Source organism: Chiloscyllium punctatum, chromosome 42, assembly GCF_047496795.1.
Source record: "Chiloscyllium punctatum isolate Juve2018m chromosome 42, sChiPun1.3, whole genome shotgun sequence".
NCBI classification, from domain to species: Eukaryota; Metazoa; Chordata; class Chondrichthyes; order Orectolobiformes; family Hemiscylliidae; genus Chiloscyllium; species Chiloscyllium punctatum.
Window position 1 is genome coordinate 555,887 of NC_092780.1, and position 12,804 is coordinate 568,690.

The 12,804-nt window shown below is 42.6% G+C and overlaps 1 protein-coding gene across 1 annotated transcript in view; it reads right to left on the minus strand.

Annotated features, from left to right (window-relative positions):
- plekhh3 (pleckstrin homology, MyTH4 and FERM domain containing H3) overlaps nt 1–12,804 on the minus strand; it is a 71,124-nt gene that overhangs the window by 17,297 nt on the left and 41,023 nt on the right. Inside the window, exon 10 of the mRNA XM_072561147.1 lies at nt 10,421–10,541. Within this exon, the coding sequence (XP_072417248.1) occupies nt 10,421–10,541 (121 nt within the window). The remainder of the gene's footprint in view (nt 1–10,420; nt 10,542–12,804) is intronic.

Genomic DNA, 12,804 nt, shown 5'->3' on the forward strand with positions numbered 1-12,804 from the left:
TCAAAACCAAACTATTCTAATCCCATTTTCCAGCACTCGGCCCATAACTTATATGCCTTTTCACTGCAAGTGCACCATTTAAATACCAATAGTCTTATTGCACAAAAACAGATCCTTCTATCCAATTTATCATGCAAACCAGACATCCTAATCCGACCTAGTTCCATTTGGCCCATATCCCTCTAAACCCTTCCTATTCATCTACCCATACAGATGGTTTTTAACTGTTGTAATTGTACCAGCATCCATCACATCCTCTGGCAGCTCGTTCCCTGTACGCACCACCCTCTGCGTGAAAATGTTGCCTCTCAGGTCTTTTTTAATCTTTCCCCTCTCACTATATACCTATGTCACTTTCCAACACCCCCCCTTAGTTTTGGACTCACCCACCTTAGGAAAAAGACCTTGACTATTCACCCTATCCAGGCCCCTCCTGATTTTATAAAGGTCAACCTTTAGCCTCCAATGCTCCTGGGAAAAAAGCCCCAGCCTATTCAGCCTCTCCCTATATAACTCAAACCCTCCAAACCTGGCAATATCCCTATAAATCTTTTCTGCACCCTGTCATGTTTAACAACATTCTCCCTATAGAAGGACAACCAGACCTGTACACAGTATTCTAAAAGTGGCCTCACCTTCTTAAGTGTTATGCGAGTTTCTACCTTGACACCCCTTACAGACAGTGACTTTTACATTCCCACCGCCCTCTGAGTAATAAGATTTTATTTTATCTCCTCTAATTTCTGCCCCTTAACTTAAATCTATGTCCCCTGGTCTTTTATCCCTCCGTCAAGAGGGAAGGTCTCTTTCTGGCTACCTTATCTATGCCTGTCATAATTTTTGACATTTAATCATGTGCCCCTCCAGTCTCTCTGCTCTAAGGAAAACAACCCCAATCTGTTCAATCTCTCTTCATAACTGGAACTCTCCAGTCCAGGCAACATCCTGGTAAATCTCCTCTGCACCCATCCCTATAAAGTCAACTCCAGAATGGCACACAACAACTGTGGCTTAACCAATGTTTTTCACAGTTCCAGCATAAGGTTAATGCTCTCAAACCCGAAGCTTCAGCAAATACAGGCAAGTGTCCTACATGCCTTAACCACATTATCCAACTGGATCCATGTTTTGAAGGAGAAAGATATAGCTTTTAGGGTTAAAGGGATCAAAGGTTATGGGGCAAGTGTGGGAACAGGGGACTGAGTTGGATGGTCAGCCATGATTATATTGAATGGCAGAACAGGCTCGAACAGCCTCCCGTTTTCCATCCTGACTGAAAACTCAAAATCCAAGGATATTGACCTCCCATCCATGGGACTAGATTAATTTAGGATATCTGGTTGGCATGGACGAGTTGGGCTGAAGGGTCTGTTTCCATGCTGTACTTCCTACATAACTATATATATGGAAATACATCTGGATCCCAGCTCACTGGCTTTATGGAACATACTCCTTGTATATTTTCAATGCTGCAAAGTTTCTGAGCAGTACGTGCTTTAACCCTTACTTCTGGAGTCACCCACTAACTTTCAGCCTCCCATTCTCTGTTTTGCCAATCTAGTTTAAACTCTCCTCAACTCTCCCCTAACTGATATTTATCCCAGTCCTGTTCAGGTCTGGATTAACTGGCTTGTACAGGTTTGAGAATGTGGTGCTGGAAAAGCACAGCAGGTCAGGCAGCATCTGAGGAGCAGGAGGTTTGACGTTTTGGGCTTGATTCCTGTTGAAGGGCTTAAGCCCAAAACGTCAATTCTACTGCTCCTCAGATGCTGCCTTTTCCAGCAATCTCCAAAATGGTCATCTACCTGCCCAGGCTCCATTTCATGAAACTATTTTTTGGTTTGCTTTTCTAGCACCACACTCTCGACTCTGATCTCCACCATTTGCAGTCCTCACTCTCCCCTGGCTTGTACAGGTTCCACGGATGCCCAGAAATCAGATGCTCTGGCTCCTTTACCAGTTTGCCAACAATTACTCAATTCTCCTACCTCTATGCTCAGTAGGAAATGGGACTGGGAATAATCCGGACACAGAGATTGAACCTGCTTTTCAATGTCCTACCTAGCTCCAATCCCTACTTAAGTCATTAGTACCAACTTAGACCATAACCTCTGGCTGCTCACTCTCTCCTAATGGATGTCCTACAACTACTCTAACATTGTTTACCTTGGCACCGTTTTGTGTGTCTGTGTGCGTGTATGGGGAGCTGATAACCTAGTGGTTTTTATCACTCGGCTATTAACCCAGAAACTTAGACAATGTTCTTGGACGCAGGTTTGAATCCTCCATGGCACACAGTGGAATTTGATTAAATTCTTAATTCAAGATTTTTGTTGTAGTGATGATCATGATACTTCTGCTGATTGTCACAAAAAAGCCCATTTCATTCATTAATCTCCTTTAGGGAAGGAAGCCTGCCATCCTCAACTGGTCCAGCCTACATATGACTCCAGACCCACAGTAATGTAGCTGACCCTTAACTGCCCTCTGGGCAATCAGTGATGGGCAGTAAATGCTGGCCTCACCAGCAATGCCACATCCCACACATGATTTTGTTTTTTAAAAACCTTATTACTGTTGCTGCTCCCTTCTTTTTCTGCCACATTACCCACCGTACAGATGTACTGCCTGTAGAGCCACTGATGATTTTAGCTGCACTCTTCTGAGGAACCATCGGCCCCACCGTTAACCAACATTAAATACTGATTAGCAAGTCTAGAAGACTCAAAGAAGTTTGTCTGCTTCTCTCAGACTGCCAAATGATCACACATTTCTTTGCTCTCTGTACATTTCTAATTTGTGGTGTGACCAGCTCAATAACATGCGATCCATGTAGTCCTCTGCCTCACGGATGCAAACAGTGACTCCAGCTGCTGCTCAAGTTCTGAAACCTGCAGCACAAGCTTGTGCAACTGCTGACACTTCCTGCAAACGTGTTTGTCGAGGACGCACTGCATCTATGACTTTACACACAGTGTGTGATTAGCTTTCCACCTGGTCCAACTGACCTGCCATCAACAATTTCGTAAGCAGTTTTTAAAGTTAAGATAGAAAACACTACTCACTTCTTCCCCTGTATTAAAGAACCAATTACAGTCAGCTGAAAATGGTTAAAAAAAAGGAGCACCTCCTCCTCCTGCCCTTCAAATTCCCACTTCAAACTTGATAAAAACTAAAATTGCACTCAGCATAGACTATTTATATTTTCTGAAAACAAATGACTCCAGCTTTTAAAAAAAGCAGATTAAGCCATCCACTAATTAACTAGCTCCAGCTTCTCTCTGAGCATATAAACTACTGAACTAAGGCTTCAATGAAACATGTTTATTTCAGATTTGCAGCTCCTGTGTATTTTGTTTTTTATTGGGATTAGATGAGTTGTGCTTGCAGTGAGCAGACAAGGTCACAACTGGCTTCCTGAGCTGTAACTATTTTATAATCCTTTGAATTTATAAACTATTAGTATTTATGGCAAAAGCCAACCATTAGCTACAACTCTGATGTTTTACATTTAGCTTCACGATCAATTTACAGTTGTTTATTTCAGCAGTGATAATGCAGATGTACTAAGAAACAACAAAAAATAGAAATATAAACATGTTTTTGCCAAAATAAAAATGGAACATTTGATATTTAAAGTAGAAAGTCAGAAGATTTACCTAAAAGGAAGCTTATGCAATATACTTGTTTTTAAATCAAAGTAATACAACACACTATTTGGAAAATGTTGGACCCACAGATTGATGATCATTCAGAATGGATGGTCACAAAGGTAGTGGGGAGGGAACACTGGGACAACAGCCAGGTGCGCAAGTCATAGGCACGCTAGCATTCTGGCAGGTAGAGAACCATTTGTTACTCTTGCAGGAGTGATCTAACTCTTAAAAACACTCGACCTCTCCTTTTGGAGCCCTTCCCTTTGGGACCCACCATATTCACTCTCAAAATCAATAATGTAAAGGTGGTATTACACACTGAATAGTACAACATAGTAACATGGCCTTCGATCCACCATAGCTATACTGACCATGATGCCAGTCTAAACTAATCCCACCTGCCTGCACATGGTCCCTACTCCTCTATTCCCTGCCTGTTCATGTGTTTGTCTAAATGCCCCTTTAAATGTTGTTATCTCATCTCCTTCTATCACCTCCTCTGGCAGCACATTTTAGGTACCTAACAGCATCTGTGTAAAAAGGTTCCCTCACACATTTCCTTTAAACTTGCCCCTCTCACCTTAAAACTATCCCCCTAGTGGTTGACATTTCCATCCTGGGAAGGAAAAGAGTCTGATTATCGACCCTATCCATGCCTCTCATAATTTTATGTACTTCTATAAGGTTGTCCCTCAGCCTCTGATGTTTCAGTGAAAACAATCCAAGTTTGTCCAATCTCTCCGTATAGCTAATATACTCCAATCCAGACCATATTCTGCTAAACTCTGCCCAAAGCTTCCACATCCTACCTATAGTATGGTGAATAGACCTGTTCATAATATTACAAATGTGGCCTAACTACAGTTTTAATCAGCTGCAACATGACTTGTCAACTTTTATGCTCAATGCCACAAAAAATAGAATAGAACATTACAGTGCAGTACAGACCCTTTGGACCTCTATGTTGCACCAGCCTGTGAAACCAATCCGAAGCCCATCTACCCTACACTACTCCATTCTCATCCATTTGCCTATCCAATGACCATTTAAATGCCATTAAAGTTGACAAGTCTACAACTGTTGCAGACAGTGTGTTCTATGCCCCTATTACTCTGAGTAAAGAAACTACCTCTGACATCTGCCCTATATCTATCACCCTTCAATTTAAAACTATGCCCTCTGGTGCTAACCATCACATCCTAAGAAAAAGGTTCTCACCGTCCACCCAACCTAGCCCTCTGATTATCCTGTATGTCACAATTAAGTCACCTTTCAACTTCTCTCTAATGAAAACAGCCTCAAGTTCCTCAACCTTTCCTCACAAAGCTTTCCCTCCGTACCAGGCAACATCATTATAAATCTCCTCTGAACCCTTTCCAAAGCTTCCATATCCTTCCTATGATGCGGTGACCAGAACTGCACGCAATACTCCAAGTGCAGCCTCACCAGAGTTTTATACAATTGCAGCATTACCTCATGGTTCCGAAACTCGAACCCTCTACTAATGAAAGCTAACACACCATTTGCCTTCTTAACAACTCTAGCAAACTTAGGTGGCAACTTTGAGGGGTCCACTTACATGGACATGGAGATTTCTCTGCTCATCTACACTACCAAGAATCTTACCATTAGCCCAGTACTCTGCTTTCCTGGTATTCCGTCCAAAGTAAATCACCTCACACTTTTCTGCATTAAACCCCATTGGCCACCTCTGCAGTCTATGTCCTACTGTAACCTACAACATCTTTTGGCACTATCCACAACTGTACTCACCTTAGTGTCATCCACAAATTTACTAGCCCATCCTTCTACACTCTCATCCAGATAGTTTATAAAAATGACAAACAGCAGTGGACCCAAAACAGATCCTTGCTGTATACCACTAGTAACTGAACTCTAAGATGAACATTTCCCATCAACCACCATTCTCTGTCTTCTTTCAGCTAGCCAATTTCTGAACCAAACCACTAAATCACCCTCAATCCCATGCCTCCATATTTTGTGCAATAGCCTACCATGGGGAACCTTAGCAAAAGCCTTACCACAGCAACCGCTTTACCCTCATCCACCTGTTTGGTCACCTTCTCAAAGAACTCAATAAGGTTTGTGAGGCACAACCTACCCTTCACAAAACGTGTTGACTATCCTTAATAAAATTATTCCTTTCTAAATGAATATAAGTCCTACCTTTCCAACTCTTTACCCACAACCAAAGTAAGGCTCACTGGGGCATAGCTTTAAATTAAGGGGTGGTAGGCATAGGACAGATGTTAGGGATAGATTTTTTACTCAGCGAGTCGTGAGTTCATGGAATGCCCTGCCAGTAGCAGTGGTGGACTCTCCCTTTTTATGGGCATTTAAACGGACATTGGATAGGCATATGGAGGATAGTGGGCTAGTGTAGGTTAGGTGGGCTTGGATCGGCGCAACATCGAGGGTCAAAGGGCCTGTACTGCACTGTATTTTTCTATGTTCTATGGTCTATAATTACCAGGGTTGACTCTACTCCCCTTCTTGAACAAGGGAACAACATTTGCCAACCTCCAGCTTCTGGCACTATTCCTGTAGACAATGACGACAAAGATCAAAGCCAAAAGGTTTGGCAATTTCCTCCCTGGCTTCCCAGAGAATCCTAGGATAAATCCCACCCAGCCCAGGGGATTTATCTATTTCACACATTTCAGAATTTCTAACACCTTGTGAACCTCAATCCCATCTAATCTCACAGCCTGTTTCTCTGTATTCTCCTCAACAACATTATCTTTTTCCAGTGTGAATACTGACGAAAAATATTCATTTAGCGCTTCCCCTATCTCCTCTGACTCCACGCACAACTTACCACTACAGTTCTTGATTAGCCCTAATCTTACTCTAGTCATTCTTTTATCCCTTATATACCTATAAAAAGCTTTCGGGTTTTCCCTGCTCCTATCCGCCAACAACTTCTCATGTCCCCTCCTCACTCGTCTTAGCTCTCTCTTTAGATCTTTCCTGGCTACCTTGTCACTTTTAATTGCCCTAACTGAGCCTACACATCTCATCCTTACATTAACCGCTTCTTCCTCTTGACAAGAGATTCAATTTCCTTAGTAAACCACAGTTCCATTGCTCGACCACTTGCTCCCTGCCTGACAGCTACACACTAATCAAGGACACACAGTAACTGTTCCTTGAATAAGCTCCACATTTTTATTGTGCCCATCCTCTGCAGTTTCCTTCTCCATCCTATGCATCCTAAATCTTGTCTAATCACACTGTAATTGCCTTTATCCCAGCTGCAGCTCTTGGCCTCTGGTATACACCTATCCCTTTCCATCGCTAATATAAACATAACCGAATTGCAGTCACTATCACCAAAGTGCTCACGTACCTCCAAATCTAACACTTGGTCGAGTTCATTACCCAGTACCAAATCTAATGTGGCCCCACCCCTTGTTGGCCTGTCTACATACGGTGTCAGAAAATCCTCCTGCACACAATGGACAAAACTGACCCATCTAAAGTAACTGAACTATAGTATTCCCAGTCAATATTTGGGAAGTTGAAGTCTCGCTCCTATTGAGAATCATCTTTGCTATCCTTTCCTCTAAATTTCTGGAACTATTCAGAGGCCTACAGAAAACTCCGAACAGGGTGACCTCTCCTTTCCTGTTTCTAATCTCAGCCCATTCTACCTGAGTTGACGAGTCCTCAAACGTCCTTTCTGCAGCCATAAGATGGTCGTTGACCAACAATGCCACACCTCCCCCTCTTATACCATCTTCTCTGTTCTTACTGAAACACCTAAACCCTGGGACCTGCAGTAACCATTCCTGTCCCTGCTCTATCCATATCTCCGAAATGGTCACAACATCGAAATCTCGGGTACCAACCCATGCTGCAAGTTCACCACCTTATTCCGGGTGCTCCTGGTGTTGAAATAGACACACTTCAAACCAACGTTTTGCTTACCGGTGTCCTCTTGCGACCCTGAAACCTTATTTTGGACGTCCCTACTCAATCTCCTCTATACTCAAACTACAATTTAGGTCCCCATACCCCTACTGAATTAGTTTAAACCCTCCCGAACAGCATTAGCAAATTTCCACCCAGGATATTGGTACCCCTCTGGTTCAGGTGAAGGCCATCCTATTTGTAGAGGTCCCACCTACACCAGAAAGATCCCCAATTATCCATGAATCTAAAACTCTCCTTCCTGGACCCTCCCTGTAGCCATGTGTTCAAATTCTCTCTCTCCCTATTCATCGCCTCGCTAGCACATGACATGGGCAACAAACCAGAGATAACAACTCTGTTTGTCCTAGATCTAAGCTTCCACCCTAGCTCCCTGAATTTCTGCCTTAAATCCCCATCCTTCTTCCTACCTATGTCGTTGGTGCCTATGTGGACCACGACTAGGGTCTGCTCCCCAGCCCCTGCAAGGATCCCGAAAACACAATCAGAGACATCACAAACCCTGGCACCTGGGAGGCAACAGACCAACAGTGAGTGTCTCTTGTTCCCACAGAATCTCATGTCTGTCCCCCTAACTATGGAGCCCCCACTAACTAATGCTCTGCTCCTCTTCCCCTCCCCTTCTGAGTAACAGGGACAGACTCTGTGCCAGAAACCTGTGCCCCACTGCTTACCCCTGGTAAGTCCCCCACCCCAACAGTATCCAAAATGGTATACTTGTCGTTGAGTGGAAGGGCTACAGGAGATCCCTACACTGCCTGCCAGTTCTCTTTCCGCCTCCTGACGGTAACCCATCTACCTTCACCTTGTACCTGAGGTGTGACTATCTCCCTGTAACTCCTCTCAAAAACCTGTCCCACCTCCCAAATGATCCGAAGTTTATCCAGTTCTAGTTCCTTAAAGCGGTTTTCGAGGAGCTGGCGTTAGGTACACTTTCCACAGATGCAGTCAACAGGGACACTAGTGGTGACCCTTACCTCCCACAATCTGCAGGAGGAACATTCAACTGCCCTAACCTCCATTCCCATTATTCTAAATTCCCAAGACTACTGAAAACTAAAAGACAATAGCATGCATTTCATACATCCTCTTTGCCACCTTATCCACTTGTGTGGCCACTGTCTGGGGGCTATGATCTTGTACCCCAAGGTCCCTCCATATATTAATGATCCTCAGGGTACTGCCAATTATTGTAAACCTTTACTCTTGCATTTGACCTCCCAAAATGCATCCCCTCACATTTGTCCAGATTAAACTCCATCTGCCATTTCTTTACCTAACTTTCCAACTGATACCTATATCACTCTCCACAACTCCAAGAATTATCATGGAGACTGCAAACTGACTAATCAGACCACCCACATTTTCATCCAAGTCATTTAAATAAATTACAAACAATAGAGGTCCCAATCCTGATCCTTGAGGAATGCCACTGGGTACAGACCTCCATAAGTACCTTCTATCTTCTGTGACAAAGCCAATTTTGTATCCAATTTACCAACATGCCGTAAATCCCATGTGACTTCATCTTCTGGTCCAGCCTACCATGAGAGACCTTATCAAATGCTTTAGTCAAATCCATGTAAACAACATCCACTGTCCTACCTTCATCAATAATCTTCATCTCTTCCTCAAAAAATTCAATTAAGTTTATGAGACAAGACCTCCCATCATAAAGCTACGCTGACTATCCCTAATAAGTCCATTCTTTTCCAAATGCAAGTAAATCTTGTCCCTAAGAATCTTCTTCATTAGCTTCCCTACCACAATGCAAGGCTCACTGGCCTATAATTTCCTAGAGTACCCTGTTGCCCTTCTTAAACAAGGAGCACCATTGGCTATTCTCCAGTTTTCTGAGACATCAGGTTGAAGAGGATACAAATATCTCTATCAAAGTGCCAGCAATCTCCTCCCTTACCTTCCTCAGAGTCCCAGGATAGGTCCCATTAGTCCATGAGGACTCATCTACCCTAACGTTTTTCAAAATATCGAACACCACTTTCTTCTTAATATTGACATGATTAGATTAGATTAGATTACTTACAGTGTGGAAACAGGCCCTTCGGCCCAACAAGTCCACACCGACCCGCCGAAGCGGAACCCACCCAGACCCATTCCCCTACATTTACCTCTTTATCCAACACTACGGGCAATTTAGTATGGCCAATTCACCTAACCTGCACATTTTTGGACGTGACTTGAATATCAACATTCCCCTCCTTAATCCGTGTCATTCTCCTTGGTGAATAAGGACATCACACACTTCCTCTGGTTCCACAAGTAAGTTCTCTCCTTTGTCTTGAGTAAACCTACCCTTCCCCGACTCCCCTCTTGTTCCTAAAATGCCTTAGAGTTCTCCTTATTCCTACTTGCCAAGGTCATAGACCCTTTCAGCCTTCCTAATTCTTTGATTACATTTTTTCCTGCTTCCTTTATATTCCTCATTTCCTAATATTTTCTACGATGTGAAGATCTTTATACCAGCAACCTACAGTGTTTCATGTTCGTCCTTTCTGCATCAGTAAAACCCCTCTTCCTGTCAGCTATCCCAAATATCTAATCAGCACAATTTAGCACTTGAGAAACGTCCCTCTAATAAGGTGTAAAGTTGTAAACTGAATCATAGGTGCTATAGATATAGACCAACAGAAACAGTTGGCCACAGGATCAGATCTAATTGATGTCTTAATAAGACTGATATTGAAGAAATTGATGAGGAGAAAGAATTGATAATTAAGATTGTTGACCGACTGTCACAGCTGACCAAACAATGGGGTAACCCAAAGACCATCCTGGTGCGAACTTCTTACCTGTTCAAACAGAAGAGCAAATTCCAAGTTATTCTTTGGAATATTGTCCAAATCCAGGAAACAGTACAATTTAAAATAAAGCTTCCACTGGTTTTCTGGCTCTTCCACATTTATAGCAAGACTGGAAGAAAGAAGTAAAAACTCACTAAGTACAAACAAATGGGCCACTCTAAATTCTCCTTGATACAACAGCATGGCTAAGTAACAGATTATACAAACCAATAGTTGCTTGAGGATGCAGGACTCAAATCTTGCAGCAAAATAAAAGTTTTCAAAATTTTCCTCTTGCATTCTTCAGGACTAATGTTAAGAATGCTCAGTTTAAATGGGGATCGCAATTTAATATCTCTCCCCGATCAGAGAATTTTCAAGGTATATATTCACTTTGTCCTTTCAAGGTAATTAGTCACAATAATTTCCCGACAACAGATATTGACTAATCAGTTGAGTAATTCCCTATTTCCTTCCTCACATTCTTCAAGAACAGACAGGTAATTTTCTAACTTCAGGAATAGATTCAAGCCCAGAGATAACAGCAAGTGCATCTGTAATACATGCACCCACTTCCCTTAAAACCCTATAATGGAAGCTGTTTTGTCCTAACCCTGACTTTTTGCTTGATGACCATTGTTTTGCCACATTCCTAGTTGTGCTAAAAGCATTGTGGTGACAGGGTGAAGAGTCGTTCTTGAGCCTTCCTATCCCAGACATAGTTAAAAATCACACAACACCAGGTGTGTGATTTTTAACTTTGTACACCCCAGTCCAACACCGACATCTCCAAATCATATCCCAGACATAAGCAGGACAGAGGCAGAAAGATAGTAGCACCCTCACCTGGTACCCTCTCTCTCTCCTGATTAAAGGTCCTCTCACTTCCCAACTCACTTCGCAGGAGGACATTAATTTCCACCCTATTTTAATACTTTTTGGGATATATTAAATGCTATTCTATTTTGACTGTAAGTACCAACAGTAATTCTGGATGTAGGTTTGCTTTCTGAGCTGGAAGGTTCATTTCTAGACGTTTCGTCACCCTCCTAGGTAGCATCTTCAGTGGGCCTCCGGGAGAACCACTGTTCGTGATTCCTGCTTTCTATGTTTGGGTTGGTGATGTCATTTCCTGTTCTTTTTCTCAGGGGATGTAGATGGGGTCTGACTCGATGTGTTTGTTGATAGAATTCCAACCAGACCTTTATCAACGAACACATCAAGTCAGACCCCATTTACCACTCCCCTGAGAAAAAGAACAGGAAATGACATCACCACAGGAAATGACATCACCGGCCCAAAGAAACCCAAACATATAAATAGAAAGCAGGAATCATGAAAAGTGCTTTGCCTGGAGGCCCACAGAAGATGTTACCTAGTAGGGTGACAAAATGTCTGGAAATGAACCTTCCAGCTCAGCAAGCAAACCTATATCCAGAACCTCAACCTGAGCCAAAAATCTTCTCAAAACTCACCAACAGTAATTATCATTGACAATATCACTTTTACAATCAATATGACTTTTACAAGCTTTTCTAATTTCTCTTTGTACTCCATTTTGATAATGGTCACCCTTTTCCTTATCTTTTGCATTTCTCATTCCAAAGCTTCTTTTTAAACACTACCTAGTGATCTTCTGATGTTGCAATCATTAACAGATTTGCCAAGTTTACAGTGAATAATCTCTAACTCACAACACTGAAGTCAGACTCAATCTAGAATCTTAACTGTTTCAAGTTTCTGTCCTTCAATCACCTACAATGAATGACCATTATTAAATAAATGCTCACCAACGGCATGGTGGCACAGTGGTTAGCACTGCTGCCTCACAGCGCCAGAGACCCCGGGTTCAATTCCCACCCAGGGCAACTGTCTGTGTGGAGTTTGCATATTCTCTCTGTGTCTGAGGGTGGCTCCGGTTTCCTCCCACAGTCCAAAAAAAATGTGCAGGTTAGGTGAATTAGCCATGCCCTTAAATTGCCCATAGTGTTAGGTGAAGGGGTAAATGTAGGGGAATGGGTCTGGGTGGGTTGCTCTTCGGAGGGTCGGTGTGGACTTGTTGGGCCAAAGAGCCTGTTTCCATGCTGTAAATAATCTAATCTAATCTAATCTGAACTGTTAACGGAGCTTGGTTTATTACTAGGACATGGCCATATTTTGATTTGAAGATATATTGTTGCAGGAAACAATATTAACTACCTTTTAAAATGCTAGTCTGCTTATCTCTATCTATATATAACTTAAAGTAGAGGGCTCTTGAGATATAATGGTAGGGTCCCTACAATTGAGCCAGGAGGCCTGAACTCAAGTCACACCTGCTCCGGAGGTATGTAATATCTCTGAACAGGATTGATTGGCAATTATCAAATTTGAAGTCCCTATGTGTGCACACA